General features: G+C 41.5%; 1 protein-coding gene across 1 annotated transcript in view; it reads right to left on the bottom strand.

The window, feature by feature from the left end:
* Positions 1–12,825: 12,825 nt before the first annotated feature.
* DNASE2B (deoxyribonuclease 2 beta) overlaps positions 12,826–23,571 on the bottom strand; it is a 30,423-nt gene continuing 19,677 nt past the window's right edge. The window contains exons 4-6 of the mRNA XM_089684362.1: positions 19,486–19,647; positions 17,428–17,625; positions 12,826–13,365 (exon numbers count right to left, since the gene is read on the bottom strand). Of these exons, the coding sequence (XP_089540488.1) occupies positions 13,031–13,365; positions 17,428–17,625; positions 19,486–19,647 (695 nt within the window). The 3' untranslated portion in view covers positions 12,826–13,030. The remainder of the gene's footprint in view (positions 13,366–17,427; positions 17,626–19,485; positions 19,648–23,571) is intronic.

Raw genomic sequence — 23,571 nt, 5'->3', positions numbered from 1 at the left:
GGGTAATGACAGAAATGATCTGAATGTGGAGTGGCCATGGGATGTCACTGAGTTTACGTTCATACCACAGATTGAGTTTTCTATTGGTATCAATATATTTGAATATCTACATGTTACAGTCTGCTAACTAGCTTATTATTGTCCAGCATGCACTCACCTTTTGAATGGATATAAATATGACGGGTTTTGGATGCCCAGTTCACCTAGGAGAGGAATGGGGCTTGTTCTGCTCCCAGTACTCCTAGGCAGGGGCAGACTGACCATTTGAACACTCGGGCACTGCCCGAGGGCCCAGGGTCAGTAGGGGGCCCCATAAGATGCCCCAGGTATCTTTAATTGGCTTTTTAATAGGCTTTTTTGGGTGTTGGTGAGGACACAGGGGCCCCATGATCCCCTATGGCCCGGGGGCCCCATGAGTTGTCAGTCCGCCCCTGCTCCTAGGGTAACGGTGTTTGGGTTGAAAACACTACTAATTAACTAATGGAGGTAAATATGTCCTTATCCTTGCTGTACTGTTATATCAGAAATTATGAACTACACTGGACTTATCGATTCTACCAGGGAAGAGGGTAATATGTATTGCTAAAGACTCTAGCTGAAGTATTTATGATAGACGGAGTGATCAGGTGGGATATCAGTTTGATTTCCTGATTGCTCAAGCTATCAAGTTTAACAGTTTTATGAGGACACTTTGACTGAAGTGTGGATTCCGGTAATAGGCAAGAAGGTCCGTATGTGTCCTCTCAAGGAATGATAATATTCTGGTATGCAGCCTAAAGTTTTTGGTGTGTATCAAATGTCTTCCTGGGAGGATGTGCAGGGAATCACTGCTGTTATTATGTCTCCTTGCTGTTACAGACTGTCATGGCTGTCTAGGTCCTCTGAAAAACATGGCCACCCGTTTGGGATGCTCAGTACGTTTTACCATTACAAAGTGTGCATCTGGTTGCAGGTGAGACACCACCACACCTGAGATGGAAAGATTCATCACAGAGAACACTCCCTGGTACCTGGGATCATCAGTGACACTGGTTGGGTCGCTGACCAGTTGTTAGAGAGCACACTCTTTATTGAGTTATCGGCTGAGAAAGAAGAGAGCTCCCTGTTACTACCCTGGTAAAAGGAACAGCATTGCATTGGAGAATCCTTATTGTGAGCGCTCCAAAGTCAGATTTGGGTCCCAACGTGTTGGCCAGCATGGAAAGGGGTTTAAAATAAAATTCTTAACTACTATTTTGGCACTACTCCCTTTAGGCAGGATTACCCCTATCATAAGGTTTAGGGACTACTCTCTGTTCCACTTGCCACCAATCGTATATTGTACTATCTATTGTTTTACATATTTGCTGAGTAATTACCAGTTTTTTTTCCTGTTAAATTATTGGGTTACTGTATATACAGTGTTTGCATTACTACTTGACCTCCTGAGGATTTACCCCTTCATGACCAGGCAATTTTTTGCGATACGGTGCTGCATTACTTTATCTGATAATTGCAGTCATGCAACGCTGTACATAAATGAAATTTGTCATTTTTCCCCCACAAATTGAGCTTTCTTTCAGTGGTATTTGATCACCTTTGCATTTTTTTATTTTTGCGCAATAAACAAAAAAAGACTGACAATTTTGAAAAAAAAAAATATTTATAAAACTTTTGTTAAAAAAAAAAATTCTTAACCTAGCCGGAAATGCAAAATTATGTATATTTACATGATTTTCCACAGTGTGGCCACCCTGTATTAGTATATCTACTATGGGGCGGTCATCAAGTGGTTAAATATTCCTCTTTCAGCCCAGACATGTCAGCGTGGGTGGTGAAAATTGCAGTCATGGATACAGAAAACCTGGGAAACAGTGGCTTCTTTGGGAAAAAGTGCTACACAAACAAGTATAAACTTTGGGATTGTATGTATAATACATAATATAATATAATATTTGGTGTGCTCAAATTTTCATCACAAAATAACTTTAATCCCTTTTCACACATCATGATAATTATTTCACAGACGTTTTACTGAATTTTTTTTGCGTGTCAAACAGCAGACAAAAGCATAAGTTGTAAGCTCACATTTGCAGTCAGTCAAATAAAAAAAGAATGTGGAAATACAAAACATGGAGAATGAGATACATAATATAATTAAGAGGTCAATACAGCTTCAGATGGTTCTTCATACTTATCAGGATAGTCTAAGGTGAGAAACGTATCTGTGTGGGAATTCTCCTTGAATGAAACAAAACAAATTATATGCAAAATGGGGGAAACAATTATTTATGAGATTTCAAGGGATTGCACAGGAGAGAAGAGAGAAGGAAAAAAATAGAAAGGAAAGAAAAGATATTTAGGGAAAACAGAGAGCTTTCAAAGGGTTGGGGTGCAGAGCAGGGAGGTCTGCAGGGCCTGACCAGGCATTCAACTCAATGTAAACCTTCTGATCCAGCTGTGAGCAAAGGTGGGAGTGATCCCAGATTCATGTGGCTATTGTAGTCCAACCATAGAGTCCAGACCTTAAGGAATTTAGTGTGGGGGTTAAGTATTGCAGATAGTTCCTCAAGTACCACAAGGCCCATCATTCTCAGTTTTTATTCTGCAAAAGTTTATTTATTTCAGGTACTTAACGGTTAACGGTTGTTTCTTTGCTTTGGCTAAAGTTTGCCCACTGCAGTAAAAAATTGTTAATGGTTAAATGACATATTTGGTGCTCATATGCTAATGTTAGGTTTGTTATATAATAACAGGCTTAGTTACTGGAAATTACTTTTCAAAATAAGTTGTTCTCTCTTTTTCATGTTTAGACATCATGGGGTTTATTTACTAAAGCTGGGGAGTCCAAAATCAGACTCCCTTCTGCACAGAAACCAATCAGCTTCCAGGTTTCATTGCCAAAGCTTCACTGAACAAGCTGAGGTTAGAAGCTGATTGGTTTCTATGCAGAAGGGAGTCTGATTTTGGACTCCCCAGCTTTAGTAAATAAACCCCCATCAGTCTCCACACTTTGCAGCAAGAATTTGGGTCATGGTTAATCTGATAAGGTGTTGAAAATCATAGAAATTAAGGTCTCCTATTCTTGTTAATGTGTTGCCTGGAAAATCCTTTAAAAAGAGAAGTAGGACTCCCCCCCCCCCAATTATACTTACTTACATGGATGCATCATTGGTCCGACAACTAATAATAAATGGTGTGGCGCTAATCTATAGTGAATAATTAGTGAATCATACATTAGAAACCACGGTACTTAAACCATAAATAAATGTGCATATAACACTACAAACTGCAGAGAAAAATCCTGTGGTAAGAAATATAAGCAAAGTGCATATACTAAATCCAAGGTGCAAAACAAATAAATAAATTATATATAATGCGCTAACATAAATACTGCTAATAAACGGTAAAGTCACATAAAAAAACAACTCAAGCAAGCAACAGAATCCACAGAATGGAAAAAAATCACAAACGTGATGGCATGAAAATAAATGTGACACAAATGATAGTACAGCGAACAATGTCACTTTCAATATTGTGATAACAAACAATGTGACCTATAGGTGATAGCTAAGTGAGGGAAACATAAATAAAATAAATAACCCAAAAATATATGGTTAAAAAAGCAATATAAAAAAAAGAAAAAACAAAACAAAAATCCAACAACAGTCCCAAATGCTGAACAAAAAGTTTTGGTGTAAACGATATTCCAATTAAACGATAGGTATATCTTCAAACACGTGAACCATCAGTGACCACAAAACAAATGATCCTTCACCGCCTAGCGCTCACCTTCAAACTGCGACCCACAAGGGGTCATAAAGCATAAATGTAGCTGGATGATCCTCAGCTGGATGAATCCCACTCACAAGACAAACGACAGATTCCTCTCCATAGTTTAAAGCAGTCAATGATCCTGGTTTCTTTTGAGGGTATATGGCTTTAAATGACCTCCTCCACCTCCAAGATACTCATGCAAAGGGGATCAAAGAAAGGCTTCCATAGTGTAGTAACTCAATTTTAATGAATTAAAAAAATGACAAAAAACGACTCGCATTAACATATTGGGTCTGCAAAAAAAATCACTGTTAAACAGTGTAGGGTGTATGAGGTTAGGAGTACCATGATGGCGACTGCCATCCTACGCGTTACATCACGTATCACGTGACTTCCTATTTAACCATTAGAGCTGGGTGTTAGCAGCTACTTTGCTCTTAGATAGTTATTTTCTTGGCAGCGTAGGAGGTTTTCCCTTTGTTTTATCATTGGTCCGATGCTGCATCTGTTCCTCGCCGGCTCTAAGTGTGAGAACTGAGCGATCACATGCCCGCTGAGTTTTCAGCACCACTGGGCAGAGAGCGGTGACTGTCAGTCACCGCTCTCTCTGCAGCCCCTCCCCCACACTCACTGGAGCACTGGGCTGTGCAGGGAGAGGGAGTGGCTGGCTCAGATCGCGGAGAGGCTGAGCCAAGTGCCACTCCAGACTCTGGGGTGGATCCCGACTTTAACCTCCCTAGCGGTATGATTATTTCATATTTTTGGTGCTGAAAGCAGTACCATTATTTTCCATGGAAATATGTAGTTTTTTTATTGTAGGCTGTAATTTTTAGGAATAACTCACTGAAATCTGTCTGAACAAGATTCTAAAACATACATTTAATTCAATAATATAATCAAACCAAAAACACTGAAATTTGAAATAGAGCGCCAAGTTCGCACATCGCTGAGCAAAGTCGCAAAATTGTTTTCAGTGTCTGATGACGAATTTCTCCACGAATCATTATCACTCAATTCTGCAAGTGGTTCTGATTTACTATCGCTGTTCTCTAGCTGGTCTAAAACCGCTTTTGACCTAAAGGGACACTTTTTGGACGCCATGGACTTTTCTACGTTTGCAGGCAGAAAGAACAATCAAAATGCAGACAGGGGACAGGACAAAGCACTAGGGACAAAATGTATGTGAAATGGGTTGAAACAGCAATGTTTTACTATGTAGAATCATTTTGAAAAAAATGACTTTTTTTTAAATTTTCAAATTTCCCGCCGCCGGCGGCGGTGGCGCCCGTACGTCCCGACGTCACAGGGCCCGGAACACAGGAGCCGGATGCCGGCATCAGACGGAGGAGATGGCCAGGGACGCTGCAGGGGACACATCGCGGGAGCCAAGGACAAGGTAAGTGCTGCAGGGACTCCCTATACAGCGCTGCATGGTAAGCCCGAGTGTAGCTCGGGGTTACCGCTTTTGGTACAGACATTTTACCCCGAGCTACACTCGGGAATACCGTTAGGGAGGTTAAAGTTGGGACCTTTCCCCAGCCTGGACTGTGACATTAGCTGACAGTGGGCTTCGGTCTGCTGTCAGATGAAAACGGGTCACAAGAGTGCAGAACAAACTGCACTGCTGTGATGCACAGGAGAAGTACAGCCAAAAGAGCTTTGACTGTACTTCTCCTTTAAGTGAATGTGTTAATATGCAAATGTTTTTAGAGCTCCTACATAGCAACTGTCCAAGACTGAAGCCTAAAAGCCTCCCTGTTTGTTGAAGTTGCTGAATGAAATTTCCTGTAATTCTTTAAAGGAAATACTGTAAATGCCTGTATCTTCAGCTCCATCTAGTGTCCAAAATTCAGTAGTTTTCTCAAAGAGGTGTGTCAGAAAACTATACTGCATTTGGCCACTATGTGGAGCTATAGATGCAGGCATTCATTTCTTACAAATATTATTGACATTTTGTATAGTGTAGACAAATGCTTCCGACATTCAATCAACAAATGTTTTATAAATAGATCCCTTAGCGTCAGCCTCCACAAGCATGTTAATCTTTTTACTTTCTAAACTTTACCTTTACTTTGTTAAGGCTGATACACACAAGCCAAACATCATCCGGGATCTGCCGGTTCAGCAGAAACTGACCGACATTCAGCCAATGTGTACAGCAGCCTGTCCAATAGAGGCCGATCTATTGCCAGGCTTCTGTTAAAAAAGGCATGCTGAAAATCTAGCCAATGGCTGCCAGGACTGATCAATGTGTTCTGGTGGGGGGGCAGTCCCCCTGTCAGAACCCAATAGCTCAGCGGGGGGGCTTTGCTGCACTAACATCGCATAGTAAGGCAACCTTTTTTTTTGGTTCAGGCAGCTGGGTTGAAAAAAACAGAACAAAACAAAAAAAACTTCATATTTGCACGTAGCATAAACCCAGTCATAGATGGCTTGAATCTCTGCTGGTTCAGCAGGGGCCGGCCAAGATTCGAACCACCTATTAGCAGGCTGATTGTTGTACGACTTGGGTACAACCAGCCTGTCAGGTTTTTCATGCGATAATAATCACTGCGTTCTCCCATGGGGGAAGGCTTCCTCACCAGGAGAACACAATAGCGTCATGGAAGGGATTCTTCCACCTACATTGATTGTGTTGATAGGGGAATCAAACAAACTTCTGTCCAGCACCCCCCCTCCAAAAAAAAAAATCACATCATCTATGGCTGGCTTTACTCTTCTCTTAACCGCATGCCGCCCAGCCACTGTACATATATGGCGGCAGGGCGGCACTCACAGGCAAAACCACGTTTTAAGACGTGTGTTTTGTAAACAAATAGGGGGCGCGCACGAGGCGCGCCGCTGCCCTATTTGTCCTGCGGTTCTCTGCCGCAGATGTGAGTCGCCAGGTCACAGCCGCTCCTTAGCGGCTATGTCCCGGCAATCGGCGGCAAACAGTGACAGAGAGCACAGCTGCAGTAGCTGTGCTGTCTGTCACTTCCCTGACAGCTCGAGGATGAGCTGATCGAGAAAGAACAGTTTTTCTTTCTCGATCAGCCTTGTCCCGCCCAGCACACACCCCCGCCCCCTAGTAAAACACTCCCCTCACTCCTATAACCCTTCCCTGCTAAATAAAGTTAACCCCTTCCTCCCCAGTGCCATTAGTACAGTGTCAGTTTTTTTTTTTTGCACTGATCACTGTATTAGTGTTTTTGGGGATGTCAGTGACCCCAAGTCAGTACCCCCCAATGTCAAAATGTCCGCCGCAGTCCCACCATAAGTCGCTGGTAGCTGCCATAAGTCGCTGATCGCCGCCATAATTCGCTGATCGCCGCCATTATCAGTATAAAAAAAACCCCTAAAAATCCCAGTATCTTTCCCGCCATTTGTAAACGCTATAACTTTCACGTAAACCAATTAATTTACACGTATTGGGGTTTTTTTTAGCAAAGACATGTCGCAGAATGCATTTTGGCAGAAATTTATGACTAAATTTGATTTTTGCATTTTTTTTTTACTAGACATGTTTTAATAGCAAAAAGTCCAAAATATTGTTTTTTTTTCCTCAAAATTGTCAGCCTTTTTTTTTTATAGCGCAAAAAATAAAAACCGCACAGGCGATCAAATACCACCGAAAGAAAGTTCAATTTGTGGGGAAAAAAAGGATGTAAATTTCATTTATGTACCATATTGCATGACCGCGCAATTGTCCGTTAAACTAGCGCAGCGCTGTATAGCAGAAAAATGGCGTAAATTGCAGTATCTATACCAGTGTTTTTCAACCTTTTTTGTGCAAAGGCACACTTTTTTCATGAAAAAAATCACGAGGCACACCACCATTAGAAAATGTTAAAAAAATTTACCTCTGTGCCTATATTGACTATATATAAAGTAATTCTCTTGAATAGGAATCAAACACAAAGAAATTATTTTATAATTACGTTATTATGAAATAATAAAGTATTTTATAATTGGACCCGGGGGCCGGACCAAGAGTAGATGAATGATGTGTATGTGTCATCCATAGTAAGTATAGTAATATTCCCCCATAGTAAGCATAGTAATTAATCCCCCATATAGTAATTCATCCCCCATAGTAATTCATCCCCCATATAGTAATTCATCCCCCATAGTAATTCATCCCCCCTATAGTAATTCATCCCCCATATAGTAATTCATCCCCCATAGTAATTCATCCCCCATATAGTAATTCATCCCCCATAGTAATTCATCCCCCATATTGTAATTCATCCCCCATATAATAATTCATCCCCCATATAGTAATTCATCCCCCATAGTAATTAATCCCCCATATAGTAATTCATCCCCCATATAGTAATTCATCCCCCATAGTAATTCATCCCCCATAGTAATTCATCCCCCATATAGTAATTAATCCCCCATAGTAATTCATCCCCCATAGTAATTCACCCCCCATATAGTAATTCATCCCCCCTATAGTAATTCATCCCCCATATAGTAATTCATCCCCCCTATAGTAATTCATCCCCCATATAGTAATTCATCCCCCATAGTAATTCATCCCCCATATAGTAATTCATCCCCCCTATAGTAATTCATCCCCCATAGTAATTCATCCCCCATATAGTAATTCATCCCCCATATAGTAATTCATCCCCCATAGTAATTCATTACCCATATAGTAATTCATCCCCCATATTAATTCATCCCCCATATTAAGTCCCCAAGCCCCCCCTGTGTCAATTCACTTACCTTTGCTCCGTGCGTTCCTCTTGCCGTTCCGGTGTAGCATGAAAATCTGTCTCCTATGAGGATCTGTCCCCCTCGACGTATCTGCGCATGTGCCAGTTTCAGGCATTAGCAGCCGATCGGCGATCTCCGGCACATGCGCAGATACGTCGAGGGGGATCATCCTGACAGTATCACGCTCCGCGGGCCGGATTAAAAGGTCCGCTGGGCCGTAGTTTGCCCATTGCTGTTCTAATGATTGGTCTATTTGTGAGCCGAGGTCACATGTTACGGATGAAATTGCAATTTTTCCCACGGCACACCAGACAATATCTCACGGCACACTAGTGTGCCGCGGCACAGTGGTTGAAAAACGCTGATCTATACCATAGTTTGTAGACGCTATAACTTCCACAAAAAGCAATCAATATACACTTATTGGGATTTTTTTTTACCAAAAACATGGTGCAGAATACATTTTGGCCTAAATTTATAACCAACTTTGAGATTACTATATATTTTTTATAGCTGAAAATAAAAAATATTGTTTTTCTTCAAAATTTTTGGCCTTTTTTTGTTTATAGCGTGAAAAATAAAAAGCGCACAGGTGATCAAATACCACCGAAAGAAAGCTCTATTAGTGTGAAAAAAAGGACGTAAATTTCGTTTGGGTGCAGCATTGCATGACCGCGCAATTATCAGTTGAATTAGTGCAGCGCCAAGTAGCAAAAAGAAGCCAGGTCATTAAGGGGGGTAAATCCTCAGGAGCTCAAGTGGTTAAATAAAATTTAAAACTGTTCACTCTGAGCTGAGGTTGGTGAGAATTGTAAAGTTGCTAAAAGATCGTGATGTCACCTCACCACTCGCCTCTTATATAATGATGATTCCCCCCCCCCCCCACCCCATCCATACAACTTAGAAAGGAACCCTGAGTACTCATAGAGCAAGGACAGTGTACTGAACATCATGTGTTCACTGTCATCAGACTGCCATCTAGTGGAAGAAATTGAAAACTACAATTCTGTATGATTATCCTATCAAGAAAGCTGACCATACACAAGCCAATTTCTGGTGAATTTCAGCCACTTTCCTTCCACACAGGAATCGCACATACGATCGCAAATAGTCATCTGAAACTAATGAACTATGAGTTTGATCGACCACTAGAATTCACACAATTGTGAAATTGGAACTGGCCAATAAATTGACAGCTATGAAAACATTTATTGAAATATTAAAGGGGAGCTCCATCCAAAAGGGGAAGGTCCACTTTAAAGACTGGTCCCCGCTCCCCATTAAAGGTTGGCACCTTTGCAGAGGGGGTGAGCAGGTACCTGAATTTGGCAGGTATCCGCTCTCACTTCAGCTACAATCGTCTAGGTGATCATTCCTTCCCCCACCCCCCTCCCTGTAGTCTTCTGGGACATGTGACATGTCCCAAAAGACTACGGGGCCATTCACAAGGCGCACGCTACTTGCACTTGAGCAGTGAGCACCCGACTGTGAAGCCGCAAGCTATCACAGCTGGGTTCCCACACCGGGGGATGCCGGCACCGGGAACACCAGACCGGCTGCGGGGAGGACCCCGCGAGATCGAGGGACAGGTCAGTGGCTGTTTTTTAACAGTCATCAGCTACAGTTTTTGCAGCAGCTAACTTTTTTTTTTTTTAAAGTAAAAAATATTTGTTTGTTTTTTTACATTTTCGCTCTTTTGTTTTCATTTATATCCCAATAAATAAAAAACCCAGTGGTAATCAAATGCCACCAAAAAAAATCTGTATTTGTGTGAATAAATTATATACATTTTGTTTGGGAACAGTGTTGCATGACTGCGCAATTACCAGTTAAAGTAGCACACTGACAAAAAGCAACTAATGGCCTGGTCAGGAAGGAGGTACATTTTTCTGGAGCGCAAGTGGTTAAATGCCTTTTTAAATGCAAGCAGTGTAAGTACCTGAATTTGATCTGGTAGCAGCCTCTTGCATCTTTGTCCTGCAGAGCTGAGACTGGGACTGAAAGAAGCAGCACAAAGAGCCTAACAGTTCATGTGCTGACAAGGAACATGCTGACTGGAGGAGTAAGCAGAGTGATATAAAGTGTTACTGAACTGCAACAGAGAAAACAATCAGTCTCTTGCCCTGCCAGAGAGGGATGTGCTGTGTGGCAGAGCTGCATGAATGTTAGAACTGATAGATAGAAATATAAAACCTTTGCCAGGTAAAACAGCTCCCAGATATATTTCACCCGTGTATTTAACTGTGTGCCTGGAGTTCAGCTTCAATTTTAGTAAACCCTCACCTTGTAAACAACCCATTCAGTTTAAAATGGAAATGAAAAGCAAAACAGATATAAAAAAAAACATTGTACACACCTTGTTTTTCCCATGCTTTATAAGTGATTACATATTCTCTAAGCTCCTTATGCTGCTGAGAACAGAGACCAGGGGGAGGAGAAACAGCAGCATGCTGAACTTCCCAGTGAATGGTTGTGCAAGGAGGGGCATGTCAGGATAAGTCAGAACATTGGATGAGAGCAGGCTGAATTCGCAGCACAGCCAGAAAACTAACCATACTGTACTTTCATGCCTAGTGTGATCAGTTTTTAATAGGAAAGCAGAGGGACTGGCAGGAACACCAGGGATTTCACACAGAGGAAGCAATACAAAGAGAGCAGGATACTTTTTCATGCAAGTTCATGGTACAGCAAGCACATAACAGGAATAGGAAATGTTGGATTTACATATTCTTTAAACATCAAATGATTTCACAGCCAAAAATTCTATTGTATGTGTGTATTTTTAACTCAAAAAGTGTCTTCTATTGAACTCAGCCTCTTCCAATTTTTTTTTTTTTTTGCTGCTGTTATGAGATTTCTGAGGGTGGCTACTTTCATTTTCCGTGGTTTCACTCTATGTAGGAACATAGCCACCCTCTTTTGTGCTCGCTCCCAAGATGGACTATGAACCATGGGATTTGTAGTGGGAATAGAGCAGTGCACATTGTGACAATCGCGGCGTCAGACCCCAGCCCTTCTCACCAAACTCGTGACCGAAGGACTAGCCAATCTAAAATCGTGATGTCACGTGCGTAACAATGCCACGCCCAGCTGCACCCTGCACAAAGATTTTCTAGCTAGTGGACCACAATCTGTGTACTTGCAGCCTGGGAGCGATTGTTACTGGGTCAGGTTAATTACGCAATTAACCCTTCACACTGCCACCACCTCCTTTTTGTACAGAGAAAGAGGAAACTCGGCAATATCAGCAATAACACTATGATGTTTGAATAATCGTCTGTCACCGCAGGCAGGTTATACAGAGGTTTAAACACACACAGTAGCACTCTTCAGAGACAGGGGTTCTTAGTTTGCATTGAAGAGCTTTAGAAACAGTTCAACACTTTCAGAAAGTAAGATTGACTACTAAAAGGTCAAAAGGGTGCAATAAAAATATTTACAGAAAAAGATGTAGCCAATATATATCTATAAATATACAGAGAGCAATAACACAGCAAAGAGATAACAGAAAGGAATTTAGAAAGATAAAGTACTTGCCAAAAGTCCTGGTTTAAACAGCTTTCAGGTTTTCTGAGCAAAAGGGCCTTATCTCCCAAAGTTGGTTCCGATGTTAAAAGGGAGCTTCTTCAACTTCAACTCAGCTTCGCTTAGCTCCAAGCATAACAGCCTTTTTCTAGGATCTCAGCAGGGTGTCTCCCTGAAGCAGAGAACCAATCGCCTCATTTGGGGAGGGAGTTGTAGGCGGCGAGCTCAGGCTCTGACCAAAGCCTTCACAAATTATACTATGGCCAATAACTTTTCCTAGGTACATGTAACATTCTATCCACGGGTAGATTAATACGCAGAATCATCTGCTGAACATCTAGATATGAAATATGACATACCTGCTAGGACGGTAAAGGAGATGTCATTTTCTGCTCTCCTGGAGCTGTCAGCTAGCTAATATATCAGGCGATTTGTATTAAAGTGAGCCATCCGAATATGTGCTCCATGTTTGTGTAATTATTTCCTATGTGGAGATATAAAATTATATGGAACATTGGGTAAGTCTGTTTCACAGCTAGCTAGAATGTCTTTTGAAGCTCAGTGAGGGCTTGGTTTATGGCTTTACGATCTTTTTACAAGCAGTGTCTCGCAGACATCTGGGGGCCAGGCTAATTGGGGTTTATAGCCATGAGCTCTCCCGCTGGGCCTTGATGCCTTTTTGGACTCTGCATCAAACAGACCACATGTCACTCAACAGAGAGGGAGGGGGGATGAGGAAAGCTGATTTGGGAGTAGAAAATGATAGAAGATGGAGGCCTTTGCCAAAATGGAGGTTCGCATCCATCTCTGAGTTTGGAAATAATGAATTGATATACAGTATAAAACACAAAACTACATTTATTAGCGTATACACTCAAAATGCAATATTTTTCACAACAGTGTTCAGGGGTCGGGTAAGGTGTTAGAGATAAGTCAGAGGTTTGAGAATCTTGGGCAGACATTTACTTTCATTTGCTTTTGGGAGATAATTGATTTTTTTTAAAAAAAATTTTAAGTATAACAAAAAAAATTGTAAATGAACATACTATTTACATTCAGTGTAGTAGGCAACCATACTCCTAAATGCTCTAAATATGAGCTCCTTTTGGGTGCAAATGAAGCCTCCACTTCTCCATTTCTGCTCAGGATAGCGATTCAGGTCTCCAATGCATATCCAACTCCTACTGTACATCTCAGAAACACACCACTTTGAATGATCATTATGAGAGTAGAAGGAAAGGTTTGGCAGGGAGATCCTCCGTATGTTGTAGACATGCCATGGCAGAGAACAGTTCGATGGAAGCTCTTTCCCCTTTGGTTGCCATGTTTCCGTCAGTAAGTCTGAATTCAGCACTTGAGCCATCCAGGCCGTGAAGATATCTATTAGACAAGCATTATGAAAACAATCACACAGTGAAAGACGAGCAGCACAGGATTTCTTAACCGGGGTTCCATAGAACCCTACAGTTCCTCTGGACATTGCTAGGGGTTGCTTGAGCAATGAGCAATTTCTGCCTCTCGGATACACTATATTGTAAAAAGTATTGGTTCAGCCCTCCAAATCATTGGATTCAGCTGTTCCAATCCCCTCCATGGCCACAGGTGTATAAAATCAAGCACCTAGACATGCAGACTGCTTCTACAAACATTTGTGAAAGAATGGGTCGCTCTCAGGAGTTTAGTGAATACAAGCGTGGTACCGTGATAGGTTGCCACTTGTGCAATAAGTCCATGCATGAAACTTCCTTGCTTCTAAATATTCCACGGTCAACTGTTCTTGGTATTATAATAAAGTGGAAGCAACTGGAAACAACAGCAACTCAGCCACGAAGTATTAGGCCACGTAAAATGACAGAGCGGGGTCATCGCATGCTGAAACGCACAGTGCGCAGAAGTCGCCAACTGTCTGTAGAGTCAACAGCTAAATACCTCCAAACTTCATGTGGCCTTCAGATTAGCACAACAACAGTGGGAAGAAAGCATCATGCAATGAGTTTCTATGGTTTAGCAGCTGCATCCAAGCCTTACATCACCAAGTGCAATACAAAGCGTCAGATGCAGTGGTGTAAAGCACGCCACCACTGGACTCTAGAGCAGTGGAGACGTGTGTCACGATCGCGGCGTCAGACCCCAGACCTTCTCACCAAAACTCGTGACTGAAGGGCTAGCTGACCTAAAACCGTGATGTGACGGGCGTAACAATGCCACACCCAGCTGCACCCTGCACAACGATTGTCCAGCTAATGGATACCGATCGATGTGCCAGCAGCCTGAATCGATTGTTACTGGGTCAGGTTAATTACGCAATTAACCCCTTCACACTGCCACCACCTCCTTTTTGATCAGAGAAAGAGGAAACTCGGCGTTCCGCTATAACACTATAATGGTTGATATAATCTACTGCATAACCCGGTCATAATATAGGCCTGTTATACAGAGGGTTAAAACAAACAGTAGTGTCTCTTTAAAGGCAGGGATTCGTAGATTGCAATTAAGAGCTATAGAAACAGTTCAACACTTTCAGAAAGGGAGATTTATTACTAAAAGGGTCAAACAGGTGCAATAAAAATATTTACAGAGAAGATGTAACCAAGATATATATATATATATATATATATATATATATATATATATATATATACATGTACAGAAAACAACACAGTACAGCAAAGAGATAACCATGAGAAGTTAAAGGGTTAAGTTACTTGCCATTAAGCCTTGGGTTAGCAGATCCAAGTTTTAGAGCAGATGGGTGCTTTGATCTCCCTGTGTTACGATGGAAAAATGGGAGAATGCTTCAATTCCCTCCTCTTAGGCTTGACAGCCTGCTTTAAAGTTTCCCAGCAGGGGGTGGTTCTGAAGTAAAAGGCCAATCCCCTGCTTAGGGAGGGGTCGTCAGGCGGAACCCTAGACTGGAGCCAACATCTTTCGTAATTCATATTCTGGTCCATAACTTCCCATCTGCACAAGCAACAGTCCACCCGCGGGTATATTATTATGCAGACAAGCCTGGGGATTATTTAGATATGAATTATGAAATTGTATGCTACACGGTTCACGAGATCTATTTCTCTGCCTTCCCATGTGCCCGAGATAAGGCGAGTGACCCATCAAGCTTTTCGCCTGCTCATCGTCCATCCGATGAGATGTCCGGCTTTTATGTAGGTCTCTCATATTCCAAGATATGAGACATAGGGGAAAAATGGATTTGAGAAGTGTTCATATAATTCTGTCACCTACGCTGAGCTAGGTTTATTACCTCAGAGTCCCTTTCAACTCCTGGGGAAGGCTCAGCTATCTTTTCACGAGGCGTGAAATTACACAGGTACTTTGGCCAGTGAGACTCCAGCTCTCTTTGGAAAGCTGGTCCTATCTCTTCCTAGGTGAGAAAGGATACAGCTTTCACAGACAGCTCGGCACCTGGCTAGAGATCCCTTGGCCGGCCAGTGACCCATAACCAGTACACAAACACATCTGTCACTGTGCCTCTCAGGAAGGGAGGGGGAAGGAGAATGAGGGAATAACATGGCTACTCTTAACAAAATGGCATACTGCGTCAGTCTCTGGGGTGCACGTTTGGGACAACGTGTTCTCTGGAGTGACCAATCATGCTCTGTCCAGCAATACGATGGACGTGTCTGGATTTGGCAGTTGCCAGGAGAACGGTACTTGCCTGACTGCATTATGCCAAGTGTAAAGTTTCGTGGAGGGGGGATTATGGTGTGGGGTTGTTTTTCAGGGGTTGGGCTTGGCCCCCTAGTTCCAGTGAAGGGGACTCTTAAGGCATCAGCATACTAAGACATTTTGGACAATTTAATTCTCCCAACTTTGTGGGAAGAGTTTGGGGATGGCCCCTTCCTGGTCCAACATGACTGTGCATCAGTGCACAAAGCAAGGTCCATAAAGACATGGATGAGTGAGCTTGGGGTGGAGGAACTTAACTGGCCTAGCGAGCCAGGCCTTCTCATCCAACATCAGTGCCTGATGATCTAAGCACACCCTCTGCCTGCATGCCTGAGCTAAGGGCTGATGGATTTCAGGAAGTAAATGCTACATAAATCAGCTGTATATCTATACTCAATTTTTTTTCTTTAATTTCTATTTTAAACTGAATGGCTTGTTTTACAAGGTCTACATATTCTTTAAAATAAAACTAAAAAGCAAAACTTTTTTTTTTCATTTTTGAGAGGATATAATCTATGCCAGTTTTTTTGTCATCTGTGTCCCATTGTGGAAGGAAATCCCTACTAGGTGAGGGAATTCCTTGTTGTCACTAGCGTCATTGGAACTGGTGTGGCCAAAGAAAGCTTTCCCCTTTATTCCTGTTCTGGTGACAACCCAAAATTTGGGATTTTATTTTACTTACACTCTTGGTAAAAGTAAAATAAAGAGAGTGAATTGGAGAAAACAATAAAAAGCTGGCAGGCATTCTAATCCCTCTCCACTCCATCTAAAACAAAAAAAAAAAAAAAAAAGTTTTACCTTTAGTTTGAAAGTGGTTGTAAAGGCACAAGGTTTCTTACCTTCATGCGATCTATGTGCAGTATCCCCCGCAGCCTCCCCTTAATGTTCACCTAAGCCCCCTCTCGATCCAATGATGTGCACTGAAGTCTCAGCTATCCCAGGACTCCCTCTCTTCATTGGCTGAGACAGCAGCAGGAGCCATTGGCTCCTGCTGCTGTTAATCACAGCCAGTGAGCCAATGAGAAGAGAGGGGCCGAACCACACGGAGCAGCGGCTGGGGAGTGTGCATGTTCGGGTGCCCCCAAAGCAAGCTGCTTGCTATTGGGGCACCCGACAAGAGGGAGGGGCCTGGAGCATCGACGGGGGACCCGAGAAGAGGAAGATCTGGACTGGTCTGTGCAAAACAACTGCACACAGCAGATAAGTATAGACATGTTTGTTATTTTTATTGTAAGCCTTTAGAATCACTTTAATTTAAAAATTAATTTTTTAATGCAAATTTGAATTCGTAGCAGCCTCATGCAGTCCCTGAACAGAAAAGCTTGAACTGGGGGAGGGAGAAGAGGCACAGGGAGCCAATAGGTTGTGCTACAGTGCAAGGATCGTGTTGATTGAAAGAAGAGGGTAGGGGTGGGGCGTAGACCTGTAGTATTTCTGAACTGTAGCATAGAAAAAGCAAGTCTGCTACCCCAGATGGAGCAGAGCTGTGTACATATTAGAACTGAATAGGCAAAGAACACAAATTCTTGGCAGGTAAAACAGTTCCTGTACATGCATTTCATCTGTGTATTTAGCTATTCTCCTGGAATATGGCTTTAATTCTCAATTCAATGTTGTGCCTGCCTGTTAGAGGTACATGGACCCCATAAATAATGTTCCTTCACAAAAGGATTGCTTGGGTTTTCTGGATCACAGACATGGAGACAATAGTCTTCAATGATGGCTCAATTTTACTAAATAAACTCCTTATTTACTTACCATCCACAAAGTACTTGGATTTAGCAAAATTCAAAAACAATTCTCCTTCTGCTGATCTCAGCACTGCAATCCTTGTTGTGTCTACCCAAGGAAACCGCTTGCCTTGACATATGGTACACAGGCCCCATAGATCTTCCTGGTACAGGTCGGGGATGGAGCAGTTGTAAACATTTGGGTTGTAGTACAGAAGTTGGGTAGCTATCCAGTGGAAAACCCAGAAAAAGAAATCATGTTCATTAGTATTCATTTTATACATTTATTCAAATTTTGGTTTTGCTTGACTTGTTTAAGATAGGTTTAAAGCAGAACTTCACCCTAAAAAGGGGATTTCCACTTTAACACCTCCTTCCCCCCTCCTATCCCACTTAAACTGTTTGTTTATTTTTGAGAGGCGGGAATGGGTATCTAGTTTTAGCAGGTATCCACTCCCACTTCTGCTCCGACCACCCCCATCCCCCCACCCCCGCAGCCTTCTGGGACACATCACAGGTCCCAGGAGGATGCAGAACCATTCACAAAGAGCAGCATGACTTGCAACTGTGCAGTGGGAAGCCAACTGTAACACCACAAGGCATCACAGCCAGCTTCCCTTAGTTAACATGCCAGTGCTGAGGACCCAAAGACTGGTGAAGAACTGACCCAGCTGAGGATGGTGCTGGATCCCTGGACAAGTAAGTGTCCTTTTTTTAAAGGTCAACAGCTACAGTATTTGTAGCTGCAGATTTTTCTTTATTAAGATCCTCTAAAGAATCTACAGCATTTACTCTAATATTTGGACTAACACAATGAGTGCTCATGTAGTGCTACCCTCATGAGGGCCTCTGTGAGACTAGTTCTCTCACTGAGACCAATAATTGAGCAATACTCTTCCAACAGACACCAATGATGGGGCACTATTGCTCTCCCCATTGACCTCAGGTGCTAGATCAATTTTTATTCCCCTTGACCCCAGTGACCACCGAGCCTGGGGCGTTGTTCACTTTTTACTCCCACTGGCTACAGTCTGGCCCTCCTAAAGTCCTAAGAACAGTGAACTGGCCCTTTGTTTAGAAAGATTGAAGATCCCTGCTCCAGATTATGATCAGGCTTCTGATAAATATGAGATCATCTAGGCATATTTTTGCATAATTGGGTGACTCTCAACTCATTCCTGTGGGTACCTTTAAAACGAAATAGGTTATGCTAATTTTTTTTATCTGAATATCTTTTGATACATTTAAAAAATATATTTTTTTTGTACACTTATCAAACACCTTATTAGGAATATTATACTAATACTGGGTAGAGCCCCCTTTGCTCTCAAAACTGCCTCAGTTTTTTGTGGCCATTCGATGTTGAATGATTGCATTACCTACAGGCCTGAGCAGACAGAAGGATCTACACTGCCCTATGGTCTCCTAGGGAGGACAGCCTGTTAGCTGGGAAGGAGTCAGCCTCCTGCAAGGCCTGAAAGCAGCTGCAACCCACAAAGCTACAGGACATGACAGTGTGAGTTCTTCTGGGCCACAGAAGCGAGAGGGCGGTCAGATACAATACCCAACAAGCTCTCATCTGGGACTGCTTCACAGTAGATTCTGGAAACCCTTGCCCAGGGATACCCTCAGAACAGCCAGGTGAATGAGGAGAGTTTAATTTGGGGTCTAAGGAAGTATACCAAAGGGGACTCAGTGCTCCTTACGGAGAGACTGTTGCTAATTTTTGGTCCACATTTTGTACAGTTTTTGTAAAGAAGTTGTGCTCGAGTTTTGCAGTTCCTTGGGTATCCCACATACCCCTAGACCCCATCCAAGTTTTTAACCCCTCAATAAAAACAACAAAAACAAGCTCAAGGACTGTTTTACTGACTTTGAGAGAAAGTGTGGAAAGTGCGTGTTGCCTGACTGTGCAGAGCTTAGGGGAACCCAGCAAAATCCAATGGCCCTCAAGGCGGTAGCACTATACATTGTACTGATGCTGCTACTTGAATGGCTGATTAGATCATTCTATGTATAACCAGGTGTACAGGTGTTGCTGATAACGTGTTTTCAATGAAACGCAATCCTTTCAGAGCATACTTACCAATTTGTTTAAACTGAAAATATTTGTAGGTCACACAGATGGCTGTCTGGCCAAAGAGTTTACCAGTATTAGGATAATCAAAGCCATCTTCTGGGAATGGGGGGAAGTGAGGTATGCTGTGGATTAGCCAGAATCCCTGGTGCTGGTCAAAAAATAGAGTTCCTGGAAAGATACAAAGACATATTTTTAGGAGGAGCACAATAGGAACAGGGCTCATGAAGTAAATAAAACAAATCTATTTACCTTGTGTTAATTTTTTTTTTCTTGCTTACATACCTTTCTGTGACCAAAAAGAGGATACTTGCTATCACTGAAATTTTTTGGCAAATTACATCATCAACATTTTTTACATGATGTCAGACAGAAAAAAAAAAACAGATGAAAGGGTATATGTGTTGCTACGATATTTGGCTCTTTCTCTACAGTGGAAGAAATGAAGGGTATGTGGGAATGACTGGCTTGGTGGGCACGTACCCACTGGGCCAATACTAATAAGATATGTTGGGTTGGTGGCACTGAGTGCAGATATTTCAACATTCAGGTTATGATCTGCATGGGATGTACAGTCATTAGCACACGGTGGGTATTATATAGTTGACTGTTCATATCTTAGTCCTGCAATTACATGGCTTGGCAGAGGGATTCGGCATCCCCTGTTCTGTTTTCTCGGCCTTACAGGAATACTACCGACCTACCCAGTGTGTTCACCCTGGACTGAGGTACCCTGCTGTGCTGAAGCTGTCCACCAGAGACTCTTTCTTTGTTGATGAGCCCGTTTTTAACAGGTTTCATGTGAGTTGCCATTTGTCCTTGACTCTAATAAATATGTATTGTACTACACTTAGAACATATCCTCCTGTTATCTTATCTACATCTAATATCACCCTTCCTTAGAAACGACTTCAAATCGCATTTTATGAGTGTTGGTTATTTATTTGGTTACTGTACACGTTTTGTGCCACCCTATACTACATACAGATGAATGAATTGCTGGATAGGCCGGGTAAATCTATGATTTCCTGTATTCGCAATAAATGAATGACATTAGACATACAGTGCTGTCTTTGATATAGTTTACTTTTCGATTTGGCTAGAGTGTGGAAGAGTTAGAACTGCTTTCAAGTTTTTGCTGTCTATGTTCTCGTTGGGGAGATTTTCTTTGAAATCCTGTCCCAGTGACCACACTATAATCTTCTCCTAGACATACATTTGGACAAATTTCCAACCACTGCACTTTCATGTAGTAGACAGCTTTATGTCTTTACAATGTTAACAGGCAGGATGGGTCTGTGGAGACAAGCACCCAAGGTCTACTCCTGCTCAGCCCCTTCAACACAAGTTCAGGTGGAGAAAACATCAATTCTGCTAGACCCTGTTTGTGAAAAGGATATAATCATGGATCAAATTCATTGTTTTAAGAGGTGCGTGGAACTGAGACAAACCACCTGTTGCTCTGGGATGCTCTTAAAGCCTACCTGTGAGGCAACCTTAGATCCTCTAACTCCATGGTTGAAAATTATACACTCAAGACTGCATTGGATATGACAACATAGAGGGCAAGAATATATCCTGAGTATACAAATGCTCCAACTCCAGCCAAACTATAGTCCAGACTGTAAAAACAACTACATAACACACATCCCTATGGAGAGGCAAAAAGGCAAAACAAAATCTCTTTTTTTGTGAAACAATTCCTCTGAGAACATGGTAATCAAAAGGATGAAATGTTTGACCAAATAGCCAAATAAAAAGCTAATGCCACTTGACATAAAGAGATTTATTCATTATAAGTCACTATCAGATAGCAAACCTTACTTTATTTCATGCTTTTTTTTACTACAGGTTAATTCCGTTCTGTGCATTTAATATCTTAATTGAAAGTAAAGGAAGAACTAAAAATATAAGATTGTCAAAAGAAAAAAATGTGTCTAATTTTAACAGGGCCACCTGCAAATGATATTTTCCAATTGGAAGTTATTAATTTCCAAGAGAGATTTTGCTAATTTGTTATTGCGTTTATTTTCATGCAGTCTTGGCTATAAGCAATCACTCTCCAGCTTTTCTCTAATTTTGTGGATGCTCACTAACCAGTAATACTACTGGTATGGTTTAAATTGCACAATTCTACCAGACCTGAAAAGTGAGGTTTCCAAAATAAACAAATATTGACAAATGCATGAGCTCCAACACAGACCATGCAGCTTCTTCTATCTCCTGTGGACTTATGGTTTCTTTCAACCATATTCTTAACAGTAGAGAAACACATGGAATTTAAATCATATCCAAACCAGGGGTGGACTGACCATTTGGAAACTCGGGCACTGCCCGAGGGCCCAGGGTCAGTAGGGGGCCCCATGAGATGCCCCTGATATCTTTTTCATAGGCTTTTTTGAGTTTGGGCCAGGACACAGGGGCCCCATGATCCCCTATTGCCCGGGGGCCCCATGAGTTGTCAGTCCGCCCCTGATCCAAACCCAAAATATTTAATATATTGCAGCTTACCAGTCATTAAATGTGGTGGCTGCATTAGTTTCCATGTCCTTCCAAAAAAATTGTTCAATATCACCATTTTGAAGTATATTATGGCTACAATTGCTTTATGCCCCCTTTAAATGAGGGTTTGAAAGATCAACTATGGAATATCAAGCAATAAATTAAACATGCTGTAATGATAAAGATGCTACAATACTAATCGATATAGTTGACAAACAGTTTTCATAGATGCTGGTGCATCACATACAGTGGGGAACTAATTATTTGATCCCTTGCAGATTTTGTATGTTTGACCACTTACAAAGAAAAGAAGGGTCTATATTTTTTTATCATAGGTGTATATTAAATAATAGAGACAGAATATTAACCAAAAATCCAGAAAAAAAAACATGATAAAAATGTTATAACTTGAGTTGACCCTTCATTTATTTGTAAGTGGGCAAACTTATCATTACTTTCCCCACTGTATAAGGTAAAATATGGATTGCTGCCTTCTTGAAATGAAAGTGGAATAAGAGATCACAGTGGACTCAAGGGAAAGAGTTTATTTACGTATATATTGATAAGGAACTCATACACTGGGAAAAAAATGTACATGACCAACTGTGCTGGAGATATATATATATATATATATATATATATATATATATATATATATATAATATTTATATGTGAATTTTAAGTGGTCTTGAATGTATGTTTTGCTGCTTGCCCATACAATGAAAATTTATTGATATTTTTCTTATAAATAATTAAAGAACTAGTGTTTCCGGTTGGATACTCCGAAATATAGGGATGTTAACTGATAATTCCAAAACAAGAAATTGCTGGCAACTCGGTATGCTCTTCTGATTCTTGTTTATTGGCCACACATGCAAACATGTTTCGGCTATACAGCCTTCCTCATAGCATATCCTTCCTTGCTATGAGGAAGACTGTATAGCCGAAACTCTCTCACCTTTTACTGTATTCATGTTGTGTGGCCAATAAACAAGAATCAGAAGAGCTTACTGAGCTGCCAGCGTTTTTTGTTTTGGAAGGACTAAATGGGGAGTTGGAAGTTCTGGCTTGTGCACCAGTCCTCAGCATGCATTTATCATATAGCGGTTGAGCTTGGGTAAAATTCTTGCTTTGCCAGTTAACTGATAATGCATTCAAATTAACAAGCATACCATGAAACTTATTATATGGACATTTCGATCAGCCTTTTTAGTGACTAATGTTATGCCTACCATAAGAAGATCTTTATGGTGAGTGACAACCTTTTTAGGCGCTATGTTAATTGATTGTAAAATCATAGCAGTCATAGAAAAAGGAGAAATAGTGAACACTGTGTGCAGTCCATAGAAGGATGGACTGCAACAGTTACATTTACTGCATGAGACTTATGCAGGCCATAGATGGGTCGAAAATCAGCCGAACATTCGTCCGAAAGAATAATTGGCCGATTTTTGGATCGTTAGTGGGTGAATTTGTCGGCCGTTTTTTGTGATTTTGACACATTTTTTAATTGGTTATGTTGGAAAAAAACGGCCGATTTTGTCGATCGGCCGATTTTCACGGCAATGTTGGGCAAATTGGCCGATCTTTTTA

This window comes from Staurois parvus, unplaced genomic scaffold (genome assembly GCF_062004578.1).
Source record: "Staurois parvus isolate SC_StPar_1 unplaced genomic scaffold, SC_StPar_1.0 ptg000347l, whole genome shotgun sequence".
Lineage (NCBI taxonomy): Eukaryota > Metazoa > Chordata > Amphibia > Anura > Ranidae > Staurois > Staurois parvus.
Note: the sequence above shows the minus strand (reverse complement) of the source record. Positions and strands in the feature narration are given on the sequence as shown.